Raw genomic sequence first — 27931 nt, 5'->3', positions numbered from 1 at the left:
CTACACAAGAGTGAACTTATTCTTATAAAAATAAGGGATTTATCTTGGTTTCCATTTCTCATTTCCATTCCCTCAAGCAAACCATAAGTTCTGGAAAGCCTGATACAAACTCTCAGAGAGTACAGGTGAGATACTTTATGTAAAGAGTGATGTTGAGAGAGGGTCTGAAAATAGGTGAATGAGAAGCAAGGGGTTGATTTGACCAAAGGCAATAGTAATTCTGCACAGGAAATAGTTCATGCACAAAGTGGAGCTATCCCTCATCCAGCAGCACCTCACTGACTCTGAAAGCAACCAGTCACTCAGGAAATTGTCACAATGAAGTCAAGTCACTCAGGAAATTGTCACAATGAAGTCAAGTCACTCAGGAAATTGTCACAATGAAGTCAATGAAGTAGTGCTGGAGTAAGAAGAGCAGACAGAGTATTGATTTTGTACTAACTTTTATGGGAGAAGATACTTTGAAACCTTTGAGGAAAATTTACCAACAATTGTAGCACCCAAGATAGACAATATAATTTTGGGTTTTGTTGCAAATTTTAATGTTTCTGTCAGTTTTTTGGACTGACCATATCTTTCTGGTAAAAATGACTAATCATGCTTGGGATTCTTTCATACCTTCCCTCATTTTCCACCACCATCTACCTTCTATCATTACTCACCTCTACATTTCTCTGTTTCAGTTTGCTGATTAGTACTGTCTATTATTTCACTTCCCCTGCACAAAAGCAGTGAAAATATATAACTTCACGCTGAGACACACGAAGACTCAGGAACCAATTCTGCAAGAAGCTTCAGTACATCTAAGTATGCTAGCCATCCTTGGCTCAAAGTCAATGTTTCACTTCAATGCTGAACTGAGATCCTCAACCTCATCTTCAGATTAATTTCTTTGAAGCTCATATACATCATTGCACTTCCAAGTCTTACTAACTGTGGGGAGCTCAGGGGTGTAGGCAAGATCATGTAGGAACAGGTCCCCCACACTTTTCCTTGCTACAGGAGAGAGAAATCTATGCACAATTCATGCAGAGATTTCATTAAAAAACAGGGCAAGAGTGCTCTTACTGAGTGATTATAAAAGTAGCCTAGTATAAATAAAACGTGCCAGTTTGCGTTTTCATCCCAGACTACAGCCCCAAGTTTTAAGAACTTTTTTTTTGCTAGCTGCTGAAGATTTTCGTATGGGTAAGTTCACAGCTTCATAAATCATTGTAATGCTTATTTTGCCTGTGAGCTACTTTCTCTGAATTTGTGACAAGATATAAAGTTTCTGCTCTGTTAAAGTGTAATCATAAATGTATCTTTCTGAACACCGAGACCAAATAAATGCTTCTAGTTTCAGTAGTTTTCCCAATATAAGCTAGTATGTTGAAGCAATGCAAGCTCATAGCCAGCACACAATATAACCAGTTTATTTAAAAAAATAAAACAAACACTGCCATAACTCCACATTTGCAAGGAGAAGAAAAAGTATCAGTTAATTGTCACTACATGATGATTTACATATAAGCAAGAAGCTGGAGATTTATAGCCCAGTTGTTCTCATAACCAAGCCTAGTGGCAATGTCTCTCTGCTCATCCTAACAGAAACATCTGCCTAACCACCAGAGCTAGGGATAACCACTGCTATCTGACATTCCAGTGGTTTACAAGGACAATGCACTTACAGCTGCAAATCTGCTACAAGCAAACAGCTAAATACTCTGCTGAATGCATCACAGTCATTCAGATTACTCAGATGTTTCCTCCTCTCCTCAGTAACAAGCTAACATAGATCTTGATCCAAAAGGATCAAGCTTCTGCTCCTTATCTCATAAAATTTGATGGGGTTTGATATATGGGTTTTGAAGCATTTTTTAACAGCTTTTCCTGGCAGAACTTACAAGCTAACAAATACTTCTAAAAGACCCTCCATGTGTCTTGTGCCAACACCTGACAGCAGAACTCCAATTCAGAAATACAGGAAAAGCCCTTGGGAGAGAGAATCCAAAGAAAAAGCTGACCAGTTTTGCAAAGTGTTGATGCTGGTTCCAGTCATCCCTCTGCACGGCTTGCTCTTCTTGGCTGCTTTCAGCACAGATTAGTAACCTTCAACCCTGACAAATATGTTGCCCTCATGCTTTTATGATCTCATAATCTCTCAGAAGGTGCCACATTCTGAGATTAAATGCACCAGAATCCCAGTGGCAGCATAATAGAGATGCAGCTGTGATTAATGCCAATTAAAACAGTAGCAGCATGTGACAGCTGTTACAATTACTGTTAATTAGCAAGTTTTAAACCCTCTCTTATCAGGCTCCACTTCAAAGCATGCTACTAGAATAGGTCATGAGTTCATGATTCCTTAGTCCTTTGAATGACTTTCTGCTAGAGAACTACTACATGAAAGGCTTTACCAGAAAAGCTTTGCATGATCTGTTGGTATTTCCCTAGAAAATGGCTCGTAAAGAATAAAGGAACTTCAGCTATGGGGCGAATTTGGGCACAGGACGCTGCCCAGATGAACTCTTAAACATGGTTTGCTTACAGTGTTCCCCACAGCATGTTAAATTTCACCTATAAATATACAAGTTAAACAATCCAAGTAGGTATCTACAATAAAGTCACGCAAATATCAATCAAGAGAGAAGAGAAGGTTGTTCTTGAACGCTACTTGCCACATCTCACACCAGTTTTAGAAACATGGCATCTTGTCCCCTTCTCCCACCACAGCAAGAAGTGAGCCTCTGCTTAGGATCTGTTTTGATCGCACTGGGAGGTCTGGCTCAAGCACGTGCAGACACGCTGGCTGCACCTATCCCAGGAAAATAAACACTGCAGGGATGCTGCCAGGCCCAAACATTGATGCTATCACCCTGGCAGAACAGTCACTGGCATGCTGGGACCCATGCTGTCCCAGGAAACATCATCTCACATGGGTGCACAAGTCCACAGGGGCCAGGAGCCACACCCTGCAGCCACCCCCTCTGGCAGGAGTGAGTAGGATGTGGTCAAAAGGCAGCAGTTAGCCCCCAGGTTAAAGAACAGACCTTGGCACTGGCTCACAATGATTCTAATAAACACAGCAATTAGGGATAGCTTTAACTATATTGCAGGAGCAGGTTATCTGGGCTCCAGCACAAGGTGGGCACGTCTTAGGCCCCAACAAACCTGCCCTACCCAGGTAGCTGCCAGTTGTTACCTAAATCAGTGTCTCACCCCTTGTCCACCAGTTACAACTCACGGTAATACACGTCCCATGGGATGCAGGAATGGCAGATCTAGTGTTGGATGCCAGTGCAGACCAGAAGAGCCATCCATGCCCCCAGAACAATGAATTCACTACAAATTTTAACAATCTTAAATGAGGAAAGGCAATTAATCCTTTCAATTAATCAAAGCTCTTCCAGGCAATGGCCGAATGCTGCAGGGATCTCCTGCAGGCCTAGGGAGGACCAAGGGCATTTGACATCACACAGGAGCAGGCAGATGTGGCCCAAAACACAGCTGCTTCCCCAGGCATGCAGCCACTTGGTGCATATTCCTGGTACTTAGAGGACTTCCGAGGGCACTTGCTTCAACAACAGCATGGTCTCCTCTGTTACTAATACCAAAGAAACCACCACTTACTAGCTGAGCAGTCATACTGTGACTAGGAAATCATGTTTCATATTTCAAAGGTAACTTAGAAATTACAGTATGGAACGCTTGACATCTTAAGAGATCTATACATCATGTTGACACATATAAACAAAAAATGAGACCATACTGCATAATGTCAAGCAGCTTTTTAGCTTGTTTTAAAAGAGACAACTTTTACAATGTAAAGACACACTTTATTTAGATCTGAATGGGTCATTTTTCCCTTCCTGTTTTGTTTTTTTTTTCCTGACAGCAGACATTCTTTTTTCGTTTCTTACCAAAAAGAGTTTTATCTCAAGCAACTCCAAAACTTTCATTATTTGTATAGAAAAATATAATCAATTCTGAAGTTTTTGTTAGCTTTTAATAGAACTATGGAAATCTTTCAGCAGCTACTTTACTTTCCATCAAGAAAGAGTGCACAGGGCTCCCAGTAACACTTCTTACCAAGAGATTTGTGCCGGCAGCACAGGGAGAGGCAGGTACATTATTTTGTGATTAAGAACTAGCAGGTTTGCTCTCCATTTATTTCAACCGTCCTATTAGTGCAGCTAAGACATCTGCCTAACATTTCCTTTCACTCTGGTTCACGTGAGCTAAATAACACATAAGCTAAAAAATGGGCTTTCAGCAGCTTTTAATAGCAAGGAAAAATAAATTCCTGCAGTATTATAGATGGACAATCTCTGTCTTGGCTTCATTACCTTCTGTTATTTAAAGAAAATTAGTGGCTTTGCACTGACAAAACCCATGCAAAAGAGTAATGTGTTGAGCTCATTTTGTCCAATATGTGCAGTAAAGTTTCAGTTAATGATCTTCCACTTAAAATACTAGGACTCTGTGTCACCATAAACGGTGTAACCAAGGCATTCATTTCAGCATGCCTAAGTCCCCAGCCTTTAATGGAGGCACCATGTTGGGTCCATTCCTCTGCTCTGCTTCCTCTGCTCTGCTCAGGGTGGGAGCCAGGAAAAGCTTTTTGTGCCCTCAGCACTCAGTGCACACCGTACTTCCATCCCTCGCCCATCTCACAACCACATGTAAAAAATTTTGCGATGGAGGTAGCACAACCTGAACAGTATTGCTGAGCCAACCCAAGCACTGCTTCTTGTAACGCCTCCTCCCAACCCGTCTGGTGTGCACACATACATAAACAGATGCATTTATCAGATGCCTGTGTCTTTATTGTACAGATACCATATACCCTTTTCAATCTGTTTCTTCTCAACAGATTGTTGTCATTGTCCCATTCACTGCTTGCAAAGAGGCTGTACTTCAGGAACTTCTATTTCAGGTACCTATCACTAGATTGTCTGTACTGAAAAAAGTTAAGATTACTTTTAAGTGAACATTTACATTTATGTATAATGCTGTTCAATATTTCTAAAGCAGATCATTTTGGGGATTATTTTACTCTCCCATACTAAGAAGAAATCTCTTTCATGCAAATTACTCTTTCTTCAAATGTCACAGTTAGGAAAAAAAATACCTTGAAGTTAAAACAAAACCTAATTCTTTCAGACGCTATTTCTGAGTCACAAATCTGTTGCTCCTGCAGATACAGAGACATAGTCCCAAGAAAGGCTGACAACTTCATCACAAATGCCTCATTTAGTGGAAGATAGCTGTGAAATTTCCCCTCAGTAGGCAGACGACTGCAGTGATGGAAAAGCCATGCTGCTCAAAGGGCCTCACAAGAAATGTTGTGCTTGTCTCTCCATCTTGTCATCCAATAGAAATTTAGAAGATGACTTCTTCAGAAATATTTGTCCTGGCAGCCCATCCAGACAACATTCAGCAGAGCCCTCCAGATTTCCAACAAACATCTCAAAAACCTTCATTAGTCCCCTCTATCTAGCGAGTTGATTGTGACCACCTCTAATGTGCTACAGCCCCTGGCCTGAAATTTCCTTCACAACTAAGAGCTTGGAGGGTTATGTACAATTCAGACTGATGAAGAGCAAACAAGTGTTGTTGGCATGCCCACATTTGGCTCTGGAGTGCACACTCACGGTCCTCACCCTATTCCCTAGACAAGGAGAGCAGGGAGGGCGCAAGTGGTGCAGGATGGGCTGTGCACAAAGCCTAGGGCAGGCAGCAGGATCTGGTCTCACTTGCCTCCCGTATCCCCTCCCTGCAGGGCCTGGGACTTACACGGGGGAATGGGAAGAGGGAAAGTCGCGTACGGCAGATGAGGTGGCGCAGGCGATTGGGCAGAGTCGGGAATCGGCAGCCCCCGGTGCCGCTGACGGTGGCAGCGTCCAGACGGGGCTCGGCGCCCCTTTCCCGCCTCTCTCCGCCCTGCCAGACCGCCCCTCGCCCGGGGCTGCAGCTCTGGCCGCCGTCGCTGCATCAGGCAGCCGTGCCCGCGGGGACCGCCACGGGCAGCGGTCACCCAAGGGACAGCCTGGCGCTGCTGCCTTCCCCGGGAGAGAGAGACGAGCCGGTGCGCACACGTGTGAGCGCAGACCCGCCACACACACGTACGCACACCTGGGGTGGAGGGCGTACGAAACAAACCCGCAGCCAGGTGTCAGCTTTGGGGGCGGCCCGGCCCGGCCATGCCCAGCGCGGGTCCCTCCGTCCCGCAGCTCCGGCGCTCGGCGCTGTGCCGGCGCGGGGGCTCCGGCACCGACCCGGTCTCATGGGGGTTTCGCTTCTCCATCCTATAGCCGAGTGCCTTCCCGCCCCAAAAAAAATAAAATATCCAGAAGCAAAGTTTTTTTTTTTTTTTTTTTTTTTTTTTTGCTTTTTTTTCTCCCGCCGTGGTGTGCGTGTCCGAGCGGTGCGCGGCTCCCGGCAGTGCTGGACGAGCTGGCGTTACAGGAGCGCTGATGTCTTCATCTGACTCCCCGCAGTTGTTGATGGAGTGTCTTTCTCAGATTTCCAGGCAGGGTCCCAAGCGCAGCACCCAGCGCCAGCTCCCGCTCAAAAAAATAAAATATCCAGAAGCAAAGACTATTTTAAAAGAGAAGCCGCGCGAGGCGGCGGCAGCGGTCTCCGGACCGCCCGCACAACCCCTGCGCTGCCCGCCCGGTCTGCGCCGCGCTAATTCCGCAGCACCGGAGACATGAGGATCTCATACCTCCGGACAACTGCGTGAGTCATAAATACACGGCGCAGGGCTGAAAGTCGACACTGTTTACAGCGACTTTGCCGCGGCCTTCGGCGAGTCAAACCACCACCCCCCGCGCAGGGGCCGGGCTGCGCGGAGGTTCCGCATCCCGCACCCCGCACTGCGGCTTCCGCGGGGGACTCGCGGCGGCGGCGGCGGCGGCACCTGGCGGCGAGCGGCGCTGGGGAGGGACGCGGTGTTGGGTTACCCCGGCCCGGCCCCGCCGCCGCCGCGGGGCCAGCGGGTGCCGCGGGGCTGCGCCGGCGGCCGCGCAGCCCACGGTATGTCGGGCCGGTGACTTCAGCCGGGAGATATTTGGAGGCTCCGCGGGGTCCGGTGCGGGGGGCCAGCGTGTGTTTGGGTCTGAAAGCGAATCAGCGGAGGGCGCGTCACTGCCAAAGGGCCCTATAAATCCATCTGCGGCGCCGAGTCGCCCTGGCAAAGCCCCCGCGTCCGCACGTCCGGCTCCGCGCTCGCTCCGTCCGCGGGTGCGGCGCCCCCCGCGCCTCGCCCAGCCAGCCCCGCCGGCGCCCGGGGAGCCCGGCGCGCCCAGGCCCAGCCGGAGCGGGCGCTCCCGACACCGGCCCTGCTTCCCGCCGCGCTCCCGCTTGGATCTAAGCTTTCGCCGCGACGGGACCCCGCTCTGGAGGAGGAAGCCTCACTGCTGCTGCTGCTGCTACCGGCTCTACAAATCCCAGTGCCGGCCTCTGATTCTCACAGCAGGCTGAGGGGGGGCGGTTTGATTTTTATTTTTTTAATCGTTTTCCTCTTCCTTCCTCCGCTGGGGTGGGGTTTTTCTTGGTATTCTTTTTTTCTTTTTTTTTCTTTTTTTTTTTTTTCTTTTTTTTCTCCCGCCGTGGTGTGCGTGTCCGAGCCGGGCGGCGCCCCCCGCGGCTCGGGCCGCTCCCGCCGCTGCTGAGCGCGGCTCCGCGGCCGGCGCGGGCAGAGAGCCCCGCGGCGCACAGCACCTGCGGCGGCGGCGGGGAGGCCGCCGGGGACTGTGCTGCCGGCTCCCCGCTGCCTCCATCCAGACCTGCGACCTTACACCCCCTCCTCCATACGAGTTCCCCTTCCCCCCGCCTTTGAGCAAAGGGGGTGCCGGCAGTCGGACCCCGACCTGCCCACATGAATCGTCCGGCCGGCCGGTCGACTCCACGGCGTTAATGTCCATCTCGGGTCCGACGAGACCAGCTCAGAGGTGAGGGCGAGGATGGGTGCGCGGGGGGAGGGCGGGCACTGTCTCCGGGGGCACCCCGCAGCTCCCCGAGCGCCACGAGGTGCGAAGGCAGCGGAGAAAGCGCGCACCGAGCCGCAGCCGCGCCCTAAGCCTCGCCGCTGGACCGGGACCCCCGCGGTCCCCCCCCGGCGGGGCTGCTCCTCCCGGGCCGGACACTGCCCTGTGCCGCCGCCCGGGCCGAGCCGAACCGGGCTGGGGGCAGCTGCTACCCCCGGGCGGCGTGCGGAGGGCAGCGGGTACGTGCCGTGGCAGACTTCGGGCAGGGCGGCCGGGGAATGAGGAGAAGAGAAGAAAAGAAAAAGGGAGAAGGGAAGGGAAGGGAAGGCAATCGGTGAAAAAAAAGGGAAAGACTAGGGTAGGAGAAGAATACAAGGAGTGGGAAATGGGAAGGGAAGAGGAAAATTAAAGGGAGATGGAAACAAAGAGGGAAGGGAAAAAAAGGAAGGAAAAAGGAAATCTTGAAGTAAGGGGGAAGGGAAATAGGGAGAAAAAGAGGAAGACAATAGCAAAAGAGGGAAGGAAAAAAAAGGAAGGAAAAAGGAAATCTTGAAGTAAGAGGGAAGGGAAATAGGAAGAAAGAGGAAGACAATAGCGAAAGAGGAAAGAATGGGGAAAAGGAGGAGTATAAGGCAAAAAAGTGACAAGTGAAGATTAAAGGAAAAAGAAGAGAGAAAAAATTAAGAGCAAAGGGAGGACAGCATAGGGGAAGAAGAAAGGGAATAAAAGAGAGGAAAAAGGGAAGGAGGTGAGGAAAGGGGAAGAGAGGGAAAGTGAAAGGAAGGTTTGCTTGTAGCACATCAAGTCTGTGCAGACCAGCACCCCAGATCAGCCAGTCCTCCCCAGTCCAGCCTGAGAACAAGTGCCCGGGTGCTGCCCAGGTGCTCAACAAGCACAAGGTGACCTGCCTGCCAGTGAGCACAGGGGCATGGTCACACTCCCTGTGCCTGGAAACAGACTTCTGGGGGCTGCATGTCTGCCTTCCCCAGTGCAGCTTTCTCAGGCATAAAGGGACTGGAGGCCATCCTGTGCCTCCCTCTCCCACAGCACTCACTTTCTGGGGAGAGCCCACCTCACTCCTCTGGCTGCATGAGGAGCAGCTGTAGTTCCATCCAATGTCCTCAGGCCTGGCCTGGGTGAAGCAGTGTGATCTGGGGTGCAAGACTGCTTATCTTTGTCTCAGGGCTGGGGCAGGACTGGGGGAACATAGCAGCTGGGAGCTAACTCTGCCTCTCCTTTCTGCCAGGGGCCCGTGTTGGAAGGAGATCTAAGATGAAGTTATGGGATGTTGTGGCTGTCTGCGTGGTGCTGCTCAACACGGTCTCCACCTTGCCCCTGCCCACCGGTAAGACGCCTCCCAAGGGGTCCCCTTCAGTGGTAGAGGGACCTGAAGATGATCTCTCCCCCATCAGCCTGCTGCCTCCCTATGCTGTGCACAGTGACTGTAAGAAACATTCCCCTTTGTAGCAACTGCTGTCTGTCTTGCTAAATCTGCTTCTCTTTGCTCAGGCAACAGGATGAGGAAAGGATTCTCCCATTTTGTGCCCCTATTTCTCCACATGTGGTGTCATTGGCTTTGGTCTTGCTTGAGCAGCTCCAAACTTAGTCATTCTCCAAAGCTGGGGGTTGACAGTTGCGGTTGCAATGCCCCCTGCCCACTCCAGCCCTGCCTTCCTGGCAGTCTTAGGATCCCTCTGGTTGAAAAGCATGGGGAGGTGGGTGGTACAAGTTTGTTGTATGCAGAGGAGCCGAGAGGAGAATCTGGTTCGCACCCCAGGCACTGAAACTTCTTCTCCACCGCCTCAGCCTCCTCTCCCCGCTCAGACCTGCCAATGCAATTATTCTCTGCCTGTAGTGGGCGCAAGTCCTGATGGAGGTTTGCCTCCGTGATGGGAGGCGCTGTACACATCCTGGAGTACTGCTGAGCTTCATTAAATCCTCCTTGGATTCTGATCTTGAAATTAGCGTGTCCACATGGAAATTTACAGAAGAGTAGCTGTGGTAAGGTTAGGAGCTTGGTGCAGAGCAATCCACATGAGCTGGCTCACAGTAAGACAGTTTACAATCCAAATGACAGATAATAATGCCTTGCTAATAATAGGTCCTGTACCTACAATGGCAGGTACAAGATTTTCACAGTGGTATGTGAGCATTATGTTAACTCTGTTGGCTTTTTAAAGAGAGAGGTAATATGACTCAGTAAGAACTGGTAGAATACTCACATGAATAGTGGAGACATTCGCTTAGCAAAGGCACAGACACAGTTTGAAGGTTGCTTCTTTTGCCCTTGCTCATCCCCCTCTCTGTTTAGCTCGTTACAGGATACAGACAGTATCCAGTAATTGGGATTCATTTCTATCTCCTTTTCTGGAGGCATGTCCTTTCCCTGCGCCTGCCACAGCTCCAGTCACAGGCAGCCACGCTCTGGTTTCTTTGGGAGCAGCCAGGCTAACGCAGTGTGGAGGCACCAAGCATTTGCTGTGACTTCACTTTGACCCCTCCCAAACACAACCATCTCTTCCATACACACACATTTATGCCCTTCCCCGTTTATCCTCTCTTCCCTTCTCTTGCTGGTGTTTCCCCCCTGCTGGAATCCTGCCTAGGCTCCCGCCTCCGCGTGTCCCAGCCTGGGCTCCTGCTGCTCACAGACTGGCAACTCTGACATCCTTTCAGCCCCACCACACAGGGAGGTTGGCCAAAAGTGTTCCCTGACAGGGCTACAGCCTGCCAGGATCATGGGGCTATCACACATGGTGATCTTCTTCTCCATGACAAGCCATGTGGTGGATAAGTGCTGTCCTGCAAAAGGCTGTGATCAGCTTTTCAGGCCACTGTGCTGTTCCCCTCTGTACAGGCTTGCTGAGGTGCTGGTGGCAAGAAGAGCATTAGGGGGAAAGCATCATTAGTCAGTTTGTAGCTCTCACATAAACTTCAGGGTGGGAGAGCATTAATGCTCCATCTTTCCAGAGTGATAGTATTTGTACAATGCCTGCTTTTATCTTGAAACCAGCTTCTGGGAATATGTTCCCTGGTAAGCTGATTCCTCTACAGCAGCTCAAGGGGATAGGCAGTAGTATTGGTTCTCTCAGTTCCTAATATCCAAAACTTTTCATCATTGCCTTCCTGTGGCATCATCTTTTTCCTTTCCTGTGGACTGGATAAACAAGAAGCAGGAAGAAAGACAACCTGTGTTTTACCTGAGCTATGGTAGTATCAATATCTCTGTTTCCAGGGTAGAGACATGAGCTTAGCCATGCAGAGCTGTGTGAAGGGTTATTGCCCAGGATAGTCATTTGAGAAAGGGCTGATAGTTTGGTCTCGATTTTTTAACTCTGTGTATCACTAACAAATGGGCCTGGCTGCAAGAGCAAAGAAAGCAGTACTGTTCTTCACATCAGAAACTGAGGAAAACCCAGGGCATTCATGTGATCTTTGTAAGGCAGTAGTTAACACAACAATCAAATCTGAAAGTTAGAAATTCATTTCTATGCTGCCAAGTCAGATGAGTCAGAGGAGACCTGCAGAAAGGTGACTGTAAGAGAGCAGTGGAATACTCTGGTGCACTTTTATGCTGTTTGTAGTTGATTTTAAAGTGTGCGGTGTCTGGAAAACAGTCTGCAAACAGGCTGTGAGGCTGATCCTACCCAGGCACATCACTGCCTTCCGGCTGCAGCAGCACTTTGCTCAAGTCATCCCCATCAGTGTCTTTGACATATTTGTTCTGTCCGCTTACAATGTGGTGGCATGCACCCTTCAGCACAGGAAAGACACAGGGCTAAGTACACAAGAGGAATCAGTATCTACACCATGTGCATTTCCCTTTCCACTTGAAGGTTTCTCTTGCCATCAGAGCACAATGTGCCACAAGCACAGAGGTATGCTTGCAGCTCCCTGAACATCTGATGGTGAACCTGCCATGTATTCACATCTCTGTGGGTGCTGTTGGTCAGCTGCTTTGCTGAGGGCTTTTGCAGGAGACAGCTCACAAAGCAGTGGGAGCACCATCAGCGCCTGTGTTGCCTCATGTGCACAGGGCAGTGTGTGGGCCCTGAGCAGGCCTGGGTGCTGTGTGCACTCAGAGAGGTGCACTGCTGTCCCCTAAAGCAGTCCCTTTGAGGCTGAGTGTAGCCATTTAGCTCCAAGGTCCACTACTCTTACTGCAGAGAAGTTGTGTCTCCCACACACCGCTTGCATCAGGGCTTAGTAGGATTGTGAGATCAAGTCCACCCCTAAGGGCAGACCAAACAGCTTGCTGCAGAACACATCTGTTTCCCAGGCCCTTGACACCTTTTTATGTTCTTGTTTGATGGGATTGCTTTCTCTGCAAAGCACTCAGAGGTCACCTGATGTTACCCCATCCCTTTCAGGTTGGCTTGAAGCCTCCCTTCATTTCAGGCTCCAGGCAGGGTTCTAACCTCCTGGGCTGATCAGGTGTAATGTGCTGACCTTTGCTGTTCGGGGCAGTAATCAGAGATGGCAGAGGGTGCTAGCAATTGCAATCTTCTACATTTTTAATTGGACTGGAGGCTGGAGTATCCTCCACAAATGCAGTGCATTGGAGATGAATCCAGTATTTGTAGGTGTTTGGGCATCAATATTAATGGGATAGCTTATTTCACACCCACAAAAATCAGAATAGATGTAGAGTTTGTAACTGTTTCATTGTCTCCCTTATGCTACAATCCTCTGGAGGAAGAACACTATTAGCTTAAATACCAAATGCAAGTAGAACAAATATAAACCACACTATTATAAACTAAATACTAAGTCAGCAGCCTCAGAAGCATGACAGTGCAGAGGGAGCCAAACACTTGTTTGCATTATACAGAGTCGCCAGTGAATACATCTTGTAACTGCTTGCTGTTGGATAATCAACATGTACATGAGGACTGGAGAGTCCTAAAATCCATTATATTATATGTATTCTCTTGATCAAATAAGAACCTTACTAAGAACCAGTGGTAAGCAGGTAGAATTAAATGAAACATCTCCCCATGGGATTTTCCCTCCAAGTAAGAGGAAAAGATAGATTTTTGCATCCTGATGTCTGAGTTACTCTACAGCTACTGAATGGTCATTCACTGTGGGAGATCCTTTGGTATATGCTGTGACACACCATGGTGTATGTGTGTTATACTCTGTTAAAAATTCTTCTTAATCCTGCTAATGTGTATTTAGTGTTGAGTTACTGCTTTTAGCTGCAACTTTATCAACTAATATGGAAAGTATCTAGAAAAACTAGTGGTATTGTAGAGCTCTTTAAGGCAAAACCAGTATTAAATTATGCTTCCAAGTGAATGCATTTCCTTCCCTACAATATTTATTAGGCCCATTCAATGTCACAAACTACAACTCTCATGTTTCTGCCCAGGCTTTCCTGCTCAGCACACCTACGGTGTGGCGTATGTGCTGTAGACTAAGACACACAGAACTGCAGAGGTAACCTGCCCTGCACAGTAAACCCAGTGCATCAGGGAGGTATCAGCCACACCGAGCAGGTGCCAGCCTGTGCCATCTGATCTGTGTGTTCCCAGCCCATCCATCTGGCACATCCTGCCAGTGTCCGGCCGAGTGCACCTGGGTGCCCAAGCCAGCATGTGTATGTCCTAAAGTTTGTTTGCACAGGATGTCTAGGCATTCAGAAATCTCTAGCATTCAGATTGGTCCATTCCTGGGCAAAATTCTAGAAAAATAAAGAAACCAGAGAGATGTGGTTAAATCCATAGGCATGTAGCCCTAAAAGCAGATTCCTCTGCAGTCTCATGAATATACTCCAGTAAAGAGCACTCTGTGACTTAAGGAAAAAAAAGTTCTGAATTGCAGGATAATAACGTTCTATTTCTCATTTTGAGTTATCCTTTGCTGAAAGTGTTAGTTCTTTGTTGCTTTTCTATTTAGGGACCTCAAAAGGTTGCCAGTGAAACTGTGGATGCTGTTAGATATTTTGCAGGTGTTTATGGACAGATAACATAGCTGGACATACTTTTCTTTGTCATCCTTCATAAGACTCTTTGCTATATTTTAGAAATACCTGGGATTTTCAAATGAAGAGCTTCAAAATATTCCTTGAAAAGTTGAAGAATTTGGTTGTGTTAAATATTCATTAGACTGTCACTGAATTCAGTAGAGAAGGCATTGTTTGTCCACTAGTAGAAGATCCTCTGACTGATAGGTTGTAATGTCTTTGTAAATTATACTGTTCCTGGCTAGTACTGCAAAAAGTGGTTTTAAAATAATTAAGTTACAAAGGCTTTGAGAAGCCGTGTGGGTCATCAAGTCCTCCCCTGCCACAATTGCAGATGTTCAGAGGTGAACATCTAGTGCAAATACCCAGCTGTCATCCCTCCCGCCCCCGCCACTATCTAGAGATCTCAAGATAAAACCTATAGTACATAGGCCAAACCCTACATGACTACATTTGTTGTGGATTCCCATATTTCTGAGGTAGTAAGTGAATAAGTAGAAATAAACAAGCAATACAAAATACTGCAGCATAACCACGTCCAGGATCATCAGACATCTAAATAGGCCACTGACACATTAGTGCTGGTAAAGTGGTTAGCACTGCAGAGTGGTCATTTTTTACAAAACAGCTTAGTTCCTGATCAAGAAATATCCTTTGGTAAAGAGAACCACGGGAAAGATTTCAATTGTTCTTGTAATTTCAATCGTAATTGCAAAGAGAAGAAAGAAAATAGGATCAAAACCACAGCTGCAAATAAAATATTAAGACCCAAAAAAATGTATCCTAGAATATGTTTTAAGATTAAGGACTTAAAACTAATTTTGTGAGGTATTTCATGTAGCAGCATTTTTCTTAAGGAATAAAGCCACTCATATGACCTAGCAGAAGTTTAGGCTCTATGTATCATACATCACTTAAACTGAAACCTGCATGTACATTTCTTTGAAGTCTTTGGGACTTGTGCAAATACTCTAAAGATTATTGGACAGGAATAGTCTTCAAAATAAGCAAACACTGAATCCATGTATTTATTTTCCTGTGTTTGGCTGGCAGTGTTACAGGAATATGCCAAAACTTCTCTGGTGGCCACGCTTTTAGAGGCAAGCTGGTCATATCCCCATTAAATAAAAAACGGTGTACAAACATCTGGACTATCTCTGCTTCCATCCAGAGCATATGTGATTTCTTTGGCAAATTCAGCCATTACTTAGGAAACTTCTGAAGGGAGGTAGCACCCAATGTAGCAGTTAGGAAGGACCTTGCTCTTCTGAGCACACACCAGCTATATCTGGCAAAGTGCCAGTCCACACTTGCCAGCAATAACAAATTTCAACTAGCAATTTTAAAACCTTCCATATTGTTCCTTTTGTAAACACATTGAAATGCAGACAATTGAAAGGCAACAATGAAAGATCATATGTTATTTATAGATCAGATCAAATCTGATAGCAGCAGAGATTGCCACAAGAGAAACATCAGCCAAGATTTTGCCCAGAGTGCTCTGCCAGTCTACGGCCACAGGGAAGAGACTGAGCTAGGGTCCCTTTAGAGTCTGTTCTTCCTGGTTTGCTGAATGTCTTTGTTCCTTGGGGACGCTTCTAAAACCCAATGGGAGATTCAGCATAAGAGCACAGGCATTCTAGTAATAGCTGATGTTATTGATTTAAGCATGCTCTTTCCCTTCAGTGAACTGTTATTAAAGAGGGGCTGGGTTACCATCATGGGCTTTTACTGATGGCATAAGAGAGCTGGGCTGGATCACTTCTGCATCAGGGATGGTGAAGAAAATACCATCAGTATTTCCTCCATTAAGACCTTGTGCTTGCCTATTAGCTGGTTGCATGTGCTCTTACTAATAAATGTCACAGGTTTCGGGTCTTGCTCATATATTCTCATCCAAGGCTCTCACAGAATTTGAGGTTCTAGCTTAACCAAATGTTAGGAGTAAACCTAGGTTTTACTGGGAAGCTGGATATTTACTGGATATTTTATGGTATGGGTGTGGAAGGGTACCAGATTTTAGGGAGGAGTCAGCAGGTATGTGTCTTGCCCAGGTTTGGCTCCTACTTGGTTGGTGGCTTCAGGCAGAATACTGGCACTTTTTCTATCTTCCCCTTTTATACTCTTCATGCTGTAACTTCTTCTGGTGCAGGGATGCTCTGAGGGTGCTTAGGTACCCACTACCCTTTAGGATAAGGTCCTAGTGTGGATGGGCTCCTGGCAGCATGTGCAGGAGATGCCACAAAATCTCAGGTGCAACTGCTGAAAAGCCAACTGCTCTGTGGTGCCCAGAGCTGGTGATTCAGAGCTCTGTGCCAGAGGCAAGACTTCATCCTCCTGTTGCTCCTCTGCTCCTTGACTGCTGGGTGAGGTGTTCCTCTGCCCACCCCAGAGAGGCCAGAGGTGGGAGTGGGCGGAGGAGAGCAGCCCACATTGGGCAGGGTCCTGTGAGCAACCTGCCTGGACTAGGTGAAGAACAAAAAACTGCCGTGAGCAGGTCAGCTCATGACTCCCTCTGCTTCACACAGTCCATCTGACCTTGCTGTTTCCCCCTGCACTCAGGGACTTCCCACACTGGCAACAGCTGTGGTGGTCCTGTTGTCTCCCTGCTTTCTTCCTCTGTTGAGAACCAGCATTTCTCACTGCAACAAGGCAGGCAAAGTACAGAAAGGGAGGCACTGCCGAGCGTGGCAGAGTGAAAATAAAAAGACTCTGTGGATTTGTCATTATGATCAACACGTGGGAAGCTGCAGGGTTAGCTAGTGAGCTGCAAACACGTAACTTTACTGCTCCATCAGGAGCAAGAGCACCAGGAAGGTCAATCCTGGGCCTTTTACCAGTGTTGCCTCATTGTACCTGACTGGTGTGAGTGGCCCTGGCATTACCCACCAGGTTATTTAGCACTTGCCCTGATGAGAGACAAGTGACACAAGGGAGAGTCTCCATTTCTAAGAGCTCTCTGAGTCTGAGAGGAGCCACAGCGTGGGCTGGAAGTGAGGTAATACAGAACTGTATTAAACATTTAAGGATGAGCTGACCCTAGTTTGTTTGGTGCTCTATTTCTTAATGGATGCAACCAGCGGGTTTCCATTTCACTCTTGGTCCCATGGATTTTCAGGCAAGGCATGAAAGCAAAGTCATGCCTCAGAGAGGTGGTGTTTTAATTGTTTAAATACCAAAAACTTTTCAGCATACTATTTTTAACACCCACCTGCACTTAGATGTGTTCATATAATATTGACTTTTTATACCAAATATTTCATTTTCAATAAAACAAATGTTTTATCCCCACCACAGTTGCTACTTTCTCACTTTGTAAAGCAGAATGGTCATCACATTAGTATTTTTAACCTGGATAAGGTTGCACTTCCACAAACAAATTGCTCCAAATCTCTCCTAAAATACATCCCTTTGGTGTGAGACAGAGGCATTCTGTGTTCAGACAGGCCACGTCCACTATAATAAGCACCTGAAAACAGTACTGCAAAGCAAGATAAATATTAAAAATAATATTAAATAATTATTATGAAGTAATCATTTTTATTTTATTGGTTGATTTGGTTTGATTATGAAGGTCCCAGATTAAAGAACCAGAACTGTTTTTGAAAAGGGACCATTTAATCCTAATGCAGATCTGGATCTAAATTTTCTGAAAATTCCTTACCATTACAATGAGCTGGACTAAATCCCTAGAACTTTGAAATCATCCTTCAGGGTCTGATTCTGAAGTTGTTTGAACTTCTCTAATTGAAAGATTGTGCTCAGGTGAAATAATTAAGTGTTTGGTCTAACGTTTTGATGTGATGTCAAACAATGTCAAAATGCAGGCGTAAAAAACAATCTAAAAGCAAAACCTAATTTTATAATGTTTAATATACCTTTCGTGACTTCTGTTACATCACTTCAGCTCAGGGTTTGTAAAGTGCCAAATAATGTGGCTGTTTTATGAGGTTGAAAAAAAAAGGAAAACCCACCTATATAAATCATTCTTCTGCAATATACAGGGTTTAAGGTTTTCTTGTATGCCATAAGAGACAGCATGGTTAGAACAGACTGTAGTTAGTCTTTTAAATCCATACCCAGGCATCAAAAGAAGAAACTGGATATTTATCTCAAAAATTGAAGATCCAAACCATCAATTTGTGATGAGGTACAAGCTGAGGATTTCTTGCTTTATCATGCTAGGTTGCTGCCATTGCACATGGGAGACTATTTGGCTTTAAAATTAATCTGTTGCTAGCAAAATCAAATTAATAGGTTTAAAAATGTAATTGTTGTCATGTTTGAACAGACAGAAATAAATTGTCCATTTTTACTTAATGGAGGTTGTTTTTTCAATAATGGGATGCATTTCAGTAATGGGATGTGTTCATTTAGAAGTCTCATTGGTTTCATGTAGAAGTCTGTCAGAACACTTTATAATTTATACTTCTCTATAATACTTTTCCTATTTATACTTTACAATTTATAATTTATTCTTCTAAGAAGCACAGGGATCAGATCCCAGTCCTGGTGTCACATGGTGTCTCTAATTAAACAAAAATGCCAAGACAGGTTCTGGGGGGTTGCAGTGGAGAAGATGCCCATAGGAAGGCACATTTCCCTGCACTCCCAAAGCACAACTCAGGATTGGATTTCTCCAGGGGCTAATGGGGAGTGGCATGATTGTTTGGCTGCAGGATCCATCACTCATGCATGCTGCCAGCTCTTCTTGTGCCCAGGGGACAGAGACTGCGCTTGGGGACAGCCAGGTCAAAACTTAAGGTTCCAGAGAACATCAGTGAGGCAAGAATTTCAGTTTGCATTACAAAAGGATGTTCCAAACCTAGGAGTCTGGATCAAAGCTATGATCCAACTGTGCTCTAAGTGTTTACAAAACAAGCGAACAGCTTGCAAACGGCAAGCAGATGATGCAAATATTCTTGTTTGGGTTTTTTTGGTGTTGGTTTTTTGTTTGTTTTTTTTTTTTTAGTTGGTCGGTTGGTTGGTTTTGTTTTTAAATTAGTATTTTAAGTGAGTCTCACTCCTTCTGTTGAAGGTGTTCACCAGCTGTGCCCCAAGCCTGATCACTCTGCTAGATTCCTATTTGTATGTCTTGTGACATTTCATTCTTTCTTTCTTTCTTTGCTTTTTTATTCATTTTTCTGGTTATGTGAAAAAATCTTCAGAGATCAAGAGCCCTTGTTCAGCTGGACAAGGGATACTGAGAAGGTGCTCAGAGGCACGGTGGCACATGGACTGTCACCAATACCCAACAGTCTTGGTTCTCTGACCCTGGAAAACAAACTTGTACTCTTGTTGCAACCACAGGAAAAGGCTCTGCCTGTTCCTGCCTGGGTGGCACGGTGGTGAAAGAGGGAGCATGGAAAGGAGCTGCAGGAGAGTGAGCTGAGCACAGCATGACACACGTGGTGGATGCAGTTCCCACAAGCCCTGCTGCCTCCCCAGGCTCCTGCTGCAGGCACACCAGGCAGAGGTGGTGCACAAACGCCTGCACGTGCCCACACACAGACTGCCTCCAAGGGACTTCCTCAGGGAGCTGGACAGTCAGGAAACAGCTTTGAGAATTGTGACATAAAACCCAAACAAAACCTCATGACTTCACACCAGTCTGTGGCACCACAGTTCAAGTGGTGGGGCCCAGCCCATCACACCCAGACAGTGGGGTCAGTGAGCCTTTCTCCCACACTCTGAGCAAGACATACAGACACCCCGTGTTCCCTGAGGCTTTTACTTTTGAAGGACATATGTTCCTTTCCTTTGGGAAACACGTGTTTTGAGATGTATCACATGTGCAAGACCTTTGCAAACCTGTATTGAGCATGTGCTGCTCCGACTATCCTATCCTATCCTCTCCTCTCCTCTCCTCTCCTCTCCTCTCCTCTCCTCTCCTCTCCTCTCCTCTCCTCTCCTCTCCTCTCCTCTCCTCTCCTCTCCTCTCCTCTCCTCTCCTCTCCTATCCCATCCCATCCTATCCTCTCCTACCCTATCCTATTCTCTCCTGTTCCATCCTGCCCTGTCCTCTCCTGGATTGCTTTCAGTTTTTAAATTCTACTTCCTTCACACCCTGGAGCTTGATACCGGGGACTGCTCCTCAGAGATATTTGCTGCTTTAATGCCATTATCCCAGCATTTTCTGTTGGCACATTGCACAACATGACAGGCATCTGTCATGTGTTTGTTCTCTCAGCTTTTCCAGCAGAAGGCAAGTGTTGTCAGTAAAGTAGTTTGTTTTGAAAAAAATGTGTGTATGTGTGTGTGTATAATTAGTTATATTTGTGTGTGCATATGTGTAAATAGAGCACACATACACACACATGCAAAATGTGTATCTGCTCCTTGCAGGGGTGTGAAATCCCCTCAGCAAACTCTGTCTGCTGCACAATCAAGTCAGCACAGTCCGTGCAGTGTGAGAGAAGCAAAGACGCTGTGAGACTCTAAACAATGTTGCAGACAGAAGGGTAAAAAAGTACCCTTCTATCAAACAGCTTTATTCAGCTTACAAACCATGTCCACAGGCTAAGGCAGCCCCTATGAGTGCGCTGATGTTCCCTGGCCACAGCTCCACTCAGCACCCCCACTGCCCCCAGCAGAATTTAAAACAGTGCAGAGACCAAACAAGTGCCCAGCGTGTGACGTCTGTGGTGCAGAGAGGTGTCAGCATCCCTGGAGCACATCTACCAAGTGCCCATCAGGATGGGGACATCCTGCAGTCAGTGTTCTCCACCTTCCCTTCTGTCTATTAGCCTTTTAAGGAGTTTAGTCATAGAGGTTATTGCTTATTCATGGGTGATGTCTGGTGGTATCTTCCTCAGCATTTACCTGTGGTTTCAACCCATCATGCCTGGTGTCAGTGCTGGTGTTTCCACTGCAGCATTGTTTCCATTGCTCTGTGTCCTATTTCAGCAGTTTTTCACAGTGTTTTGTTTCAGGCTCTAGGTCTCCACACTCTAGGTCTTCACATCCATGCTTGTTGGAAAGCTGAATATCCCTATGGAGTCATGACTGGCACCTCAGCACAGGGTCTCAGACAAGTCTCCCTTCACTCCTGGTTGTCAATCTTTCTTCCAGACCCCTGTGACCCATTCCTAGTGATTTATTGTAGTCACACTGACGACTGATTTATTAAGCAGTAGAAAATTAGCTGACTGCAGGGATTGGAGCTGTTGCTAAGACTGCTAAATTATGGAAGCAAGCCTGGGGTACCTTGGTTGTGCCTTGGAAGCTGCCAAAAGAACATTGCTGCATTGCTCACAACCAGTTTGGGGCTCCACAGCCAGAGGAGAGTGCTGCTTACAGAAACTTGCAAGGGCTCACTGAGTAGCCCAGTAATGCAGCTGCCGCTGTGTTGGTTTGATGTACCCACATAGTCTGTTCCAGCACATGTAGTTTAGGTGGGCAGACAGTGACCAGGATCAAGAAGATCTGCACATTTTCTCAAGGGGAGCTCTGTGCCTACATTTCCACCAGTTTCCTATTATCACCCACAAGCCTCTTGTCTCCTCCAGTGAAGTAATCTCCAAGTATTGGGGGTCACTGCAGGAGTCTTACTGGTAGATTTGGATACCTACATGGGATAGTTTCCAGTTCCCTGGGCTGAAGAGAAGGTCCACACTGGAGGCAGGAAATTGGAATTCATCTTACTAATAGTACTGGCATTCCTCCCAGTGAGTCTCCAAAATATATCCTGGTGTTGCAGGAGGGCATGAGCAGAGCAGGGATCCTCAGCTCCGTTAGACACTTGGAACACTTCTTGCACAGTTCATGTTAGAGCCTTAATGACATTAGCAGGACCAGTCATGCTGCCAATGACCCCATTTTCTGGGTGCAGCTTGTCTGTGTGTATAGGTAGGACTTCCCTAGTTGAACGCTGTTGGTTTGATTATTTGATCTACTTTTTCCTCTACTGCTTGCACCTTCTGCAGGGTTGACAGTGCATGTCTGCATCACCAGCATTGCATGGGGCTCTTTAGTGGCATTTAGTTTCCTCAAACTGAAATATCACAGGCCATCCACACTGCAGAAATCTCTCAGTGGCATTACCTCCCTTGGTGCAGCCGGGGTAGGAATCACACATGAACCAGGACGGATCTCAATGTGCACTTTTAGCAGGAACAAAGTCCACCACATGGGTCTGCCCTCCTCCTATCTACTACCCTCCAGGATATAGCTGGCAGAACACTGCTCGAACCCTGCAGCTGTCTGATTGGTATTTAGCCAAAGTACACTCCTGTCTATAGGAGTGCACTCTCACAGGGGTATGTGATATTTTTGCCCCTTAGTTGCAAGCCATTTAAAAGTGATGTGAAGATTAATCTTCAGTTAATCCAGAGTTTTGTTCTTCCCTTCTTAGGAGAGGGAAATCTTACCGCACGGGCGGTGTGCCAGGCTTGAGATAAGTATAAGGCTGAAGTTTGCAAACAATAATCTCTACTTAAAGGTTGGCTTTCCCTGTAGCTGTCTCTTGTCCCGTTCCTGATGGTTGAGCATTGATTTTGTTAAGCCCTCGTATGTTTCCTTACCGTTGCATTTCACTCTCCATAGCCAAGGCCTCGTTGCATCATACTGTTGGTGTGTGCTGGGAATACATGAAAGAGGTGTGGGCTGGGGTAGTCACAGTGGTATGAGAGGAGGGCATTTGAAGTTCAGAGTGGAGAAGGGCACTTCTAGAGTCAAATCCTCAGGGCTACATCCTTCTCTAATTTGGTTATAGACTAAGAAAACTAGTTTCTGTGCAGGAAATCTATAAACTACTGAGTCCTGAGCAACAAGTGCCTTCTGCCAGCTACTTTCCATCTGTATCTGTGTCAGGGACAAATTTGTGCTTCAGCAATTGGGGTTGTGTGAGCTCCATGCGGGTCATCTTTTTTAACTGAGTCTAGAAAGATGTCTAGCCCTTGTTGCTTTAAAGGAACACAGCCCACCTATAGCCTGGATTCTGGTTCTTGCTGGGTTGGGCAGTACTTGTACAGAGCAGGCAGACCAGCCTGTTCTGCAAAGGAGCTGGTTGGTGCATCTAGTGGACACTTCCATCCAAGCATCCCCTCTCCAGTAGGTATGGCTCACAGTGTGTATTTTGGTACCTGCTACAGAGCTAGAGGAGTGCAAGAAAAGTGTATTTACCACTGGTGTTGCAGGGATATGGGGCTGGGTCCTGCCTTGTTCAGGTTCCACCTAGCTGTATAGATAGCAATAGATAGCAGCCATCCCTCCTTCATGCCTTTGAACATGAACACTGCTCTCTGGGATTGTTGTTTTTAGCATGGTTAAAACAAAGTGTAATTCACTTTTTTCAGTTCCAAACTCTACAATTTATAGCACCCTTTTGGCCTTGTATCACCCTCATTATGTGGAGGTACAAGGTTTCCAGCCTCCATTACTCTTTTACCAGTCTAAACTATTTTGCTGGATCCATCCATCAGAAACATATATGTCTGATCCCTCACTATTGATGGATAGAGACCTCTAAGATGTGGCTACTTCAGGCAGCAGTCCCTATTCCTGATTCCTGTCTCTGTTTCAGCAGGTTTTTGCACCGGCAGAGTTAGGATTCTGCTGCCCCCCATCTCCTCTGTATTTGGTGCTTCTACTGAGGATATGAGGATGCACTTTTGCTGGGTAGTGGGGGCAGCCTCATGCCTTTGCCTCCTGTTAACAGAGTCCATGCTACCCTGTTTGATCTGGGTGTCTGTGCTGCCTGGTCACCCACTGGGATTCCTGTCTGACCACACTCATTAGGGAAATGTGGTGCTGAGCTTTTGCCTAAGGAGCAATTCCAGTCTTAGCACCTCACTGAGTAGGAGCCTTTGTGTAGGTACCAGCTCCTGACCAAGTGCACTGCAATGGATAATGCCTCTCCCAATGTTTGGTGTTCCTGCAGTATTTGTAGGAGAATTGGAGAAGGATATTCCCGTATATGCAGGACCGGTGTGACACGGTCTGTTATGTGTTGGGTTTTAGGAGTTAAATACAGAAAGCAGCATTCTCTTAGGACTTACTGGAAAGGAAGAAGTCTTAATTTTTGAGGCAATTAATATGAAAAAAATCTCAATATTGCAATATAGTTTAAGACACAGTCATTAATAATGCAATGTAAGGGCATCCACACACAGGGTCCAGAGAGCCTGACCCTTCGTTAGTTCTCTGCATTCACTAAAGCAGCTAATTTTGAGGGTTTTAGTCCATGGGAAGATTAAGGATCTCAAAATGCATTTTTTTTTTCCCAAATCATTATGTAATGGGAAAATTTAGAACCATTTCAGAACACATTTAATTTCACCCTTCTTGAAGAGGTTCATTCTGCTAGTATCAAAACATTTCATTGACTTCATTGTGCAATTTACTTAAATAATTCATCAATTATATACCGAATGATAAATAAATTAGAATGAAAATTAAATTTTCATAAAAGAAAAATGCATTCATAGTATTTCCCTAAAAAATTACCATAGTATGTCTATTCTGACCTATTTCTACTCAGTGTGATCAACATCTTATGATACAAAACACTTACGTGAGAAATTTTTCAAAAGCTATGAAAATAATTATTCCCTAGAAGCAGTAAAAACCCAGGCATTCATCCAGGAATAATATTGCAGTCTGGTACCCCAGGAAATCCTCCTTCTGTCATGCCCAAAAACCTCATTGACAGGTGGCTTTAGCAATACTAACTGCTGCTGGTGTGAAAAGAAAATAATTAACAACTATGATCAAAAAATTGCTTTAAAGAAATTTCTTCCTGTTGCTACTTTGCTGGGAAGAGTCTGTATAACCTCTTTACAGTGGCTTCATCTACCTCTTAACTAATTTTCATGCCATGATGTGTTTTTCTTTCCCTCCATTTCCACAGGGCTCATTCAGTATTAAAAGATGTGCTGAAACGCTACCAAGCATCAGCAGACACACACAGAAATACAAATACTTCTCATTTATCTTTCCCCAAATGAGTTTCTGTGATGACCTAAACCATTCCAAATTCTCCTTGATTTCTGAGTGTCCTGGGCATGTGTTCTGAAGTGATGGGTAGAAGTGCTTGCATGTGCATAATATTTTTGAGTTGTGAATGGACAAACTTCATGATAACTGATGTGTGACAAAGCCTTTTGTCTCTTTCCCGAACAGCTAATATGCCAGAGGATTATCCAGATCAGTTTAATGAGGTAGTGGACTTTATTCAAGCCACTATTAAAAGACTGAGGAGGTCACCAGATAAACAGACTCCGATTTTTTCTAGGCGGGAGAGAAACCGTCAAAATGCAGCCACAAACATAGAGAATTCCAACAAAAAAGGAAGGAGGAATCAAAAGGGCAAAAATCGAGGATGTGTCTTAACAGAAATACATTTAAATGTGACCGACCTGGATTTGGGATATGAAACCAAAGAAGAGCTAATTTTCCGGTATTGCAGTGGATCTTGTGATGCAGCTGAGACCACCTATGACAAAATTTTAAAAAACTTAACCAGAAAGAAAAAACTGGTCACTGACAAAGTGAGGCAAGCCTGTTGCAGACCCACAGCCTTTGATGATGACCTGTCCTTTTTGGATGATAACCTGGTTTACCACATACTGAAAAAACATTCCGCGAAAAGGTGTGGATGCGTCTGACAGCTGCATGTCGAGGCAGCACCAGTTCTCCATTCCTGCTATGCTGCAAAGAGAGGGACCAAGGTTCCCAGGGAAGTGTCTGCTCCAAGTGGAGGAAAACGGACCAAGAACACAGACTAAAGGAGCCATGAGAGCCTGGGGATAAGGAGGCATGCGGCAGAGTAGAAGGATGGAGACTTCTGGCGTCCTATGGGGATTTAGACAAAAGCTCAGGTGGAGATGACGATGGATGGATGATGTGCACGCTACCTTTCCTGTTTGACTCAGTCCACCATCAGTGAGACTCAATCCACGAGGAACGTGCTTAAAAACACAACCCTGCCATACCACGCTGTGTTGTAGTTTTGCCATGATATACCAGTTATACCAAGAAGCTTAGCTAAGAAGTAGCTTAGGAGTCCCTTACTAATCCCCTGTGCCCTCAGCTCTACTGAAAGACACATTGTGTTACTGCTCACTGGAGGGCAGTTCCTGAGTGCTTAGGACAACTCCTAAGCTATAAGATTACCCTTGTAAGTAAGATGATATTGGGCAAATATCAAAATGACCAGTTCTTCAAGTTCTTTATGAAGCAAAACAGTTCCGCTTACTGGCTAAGTTTGGTTATTTCCATATTGTGTTTCTTCAAAATGAGTGCAGGATTTTGTTCTTCTGCTACCTGTGAAAACAAGTTGAGTTTTTAAGCACTTCTTCCTAGTATATAGTAAGAGAAATAACAAGCCCAGCCTACACAAAATGCATTTCTTTAGGTTTACAAAGGACTAACGTCACTTGCATAACTACATTTCTGTTTGGTCATTGTGATTGAGAGAGACTACTTGATGCAATGCATCCCTTCAGAGCATAAGTATACAGAAGATATTTATTGAGATTAAGTTATTTTTATTTATTACAGTTCAGTAATGAGTCTCCTTATTTATTAAAGTGTCTTTCAAAGGTGCCAAAGTAGATGGCACTTGGGGATATAGAGAGACAAAGACGTTGGGAACAACGGTCCATGCTTTTGATTTAAGGTGTTAACTTGAATGCAAAAAATCACTTACTTTACCTTTTTTTCTTTTAAACAAAATCTTGATTATGTTCACAAAAGGTAGTGCTGAAGCCTGCAGCCCTTATTCCTATCACTAAGCCTTTGGAAAACTAATGCAGTCATGCATGTGCAGGAGCAGCAATGGCTCTGGATGAGTGAGGGTCGCAGGACTTGGCTCAACATTAGCAATTTGTTAGAAAAACTAATTTTAGTCATATTTTAAATGTAGCCACATTTTTTTTCTCACACTTTATGCCAACTGACCTCATATAACTATTGACAAATGGAAAATAATCACATTTAGCCTTATAATTTCTAGTTATATTTATTTAAGCTTTTCCTTCCATACTTCCGTATAGAAGAGGTTAAATCCCTCTTACTAGTTAGCCCTGGATTTAATATAGCCTGCAAGTAAACAGTTGTGTTAAATAACCAGAGTGTTTTGTGTAATTTGCTGAAACATTACAGGATCATACCCATGCAGCAGAACAGCCCAAGTTTCCTTAGGAGGAGGGAGGTTGTACAGCAAAGGTGTTCGTACGTGACTGCTAACACAAGCTCTCATTCTGGAGACATTTTTCCCAAAAGAGCAGGAGTGCAGGTCACTAGACATACCTGACAGCCAGTGAAGCATCAACTCCCACAAAAGCAACATGAAAAAAAAATCCTTATTGAAAACCATGGTCTAACCTTTTATCTCATGCATGTAATGGCTCTCCATACTCATTTTGCCCTGGGCCCCTTGGGGCACCACTGAAGAAGGGTCTAGAGGTCAAAAAAGTCCAGAACAGGCATAGAGAGGGGTACCAGGTGTATGGCACGTAATTCATCCCCGACTTCCGCCGCTTTCCTGGGCGGAGGGGGGATAGGCCTGGAGAACCAGCCGCAGGGTGTGCTGTCACACTGCCACGGGGCCCTCCGTGCTGCTCAGGGTGGTGACACCGCCACGCTGGCACCTCGTGGCCCTGACGCCCGCCGGGCACGGGCGCAGCCGCGCTGATCGGCGACAGCACTCACAGCTGCGCTTCTCTTGCCCCAGCTGGTGAAAACTTGCCTCAAAGCATTTTCTGTGCAGCTTGAAGAGGCTGCAACCAAAGCAAATCTCTGTGTTCAAAATACAAAAGGGTAAAGTTTGTGATTTTTTTTTTTTAGGTTTTTGGTTGGTTTTTTTTTTTAGTTTTTAGACCTTACTGAAGACAGGAGTGCGCTTCTCTGGATTTTTTTACTTCACCTGCAATTATATGTCTCAGTCATTTGTGTTAATCAACCAAAGTTCTCTACAGACTTTATTTTTGTACAATATTCATTTTATAACTTTTTACGAAATAAAATTCATTTCTATTGTTACATGGTT

The 27931-nt window shown here is 45.8% G+C and overlaps 1 protein-coding gene across 2 annotated transcripts; it reads left to right on the top strand.

Annotated features, from left to right (window-relative positions):
- Positions 1 to 7802: 7802 nt before the first annotated feature.
- On the top strand, positions 7803 to 27848 carry GDNF (glial cell derived neurotrophic factor). 2 transcript variants are annotated; one of them, XM_039709976.1, is made up of 3 exons: positions 7803 to 7937; positions 9220 to 9318; positions 25063 to 27848. In XM_039709976.1, exons 2-3 carry the CDS (start codon positions 9246 to 9248, stop codon positions 25545 to 25547), a joined length of 558 nt encoding a protein of 185 aa, XP_039565910.1. In that variant the 5' UTR covers positions 7803 to 7937; positions 9220 to 9245; the 3' UTR covers positions 25548 to 27848. The 2 variants fall into 2 exon arrangements, with proteins under 2 accessions (XP_039565910.1, XP_039565909.1); XM_039709975.1 differs by having other exon boundaries at positions 9220 to 9417.
- The last annotated feature ends 83 nt before the right edge of the window (positions 27849 to 27931 follow it).

Source organism: Passer montanus, unplaced genomic scaffold (assembly GCF_014805655.1).
Source record: "Passer montanus isolate IOZ18808 unplaced genomic scaffold, ASM1480565v1 scaffold22, whole genome shotgun sequence".
Lineage (NCBI taxonomy): Eukaryota > Metazoa > Chordata > Aves > Passeriformes > Passeridae > Passer > Passer montanus.
This window is presented reverse-complemented; position numbering and strand designations above follow the sequence as displayed.

What these genes read in the sequence shown, in the direction of transcription:
- GDNF (XM_039709975.1), top strand. Translation starts at nt 9,246, where the DNA reads ATGAAGTTATGGGATGTTGTGGCTGTCTGCGTGGTGCTGCTCAACACG. An exon ending in CTATGCTGTGCACAGTGACT is followed by an intron (nt 9,418 to 25,062) that starts GTAAGAAACATT and finishes TTTCCCGAACAG; the next exon opens with CTAATATGCCAGAGGATTAT.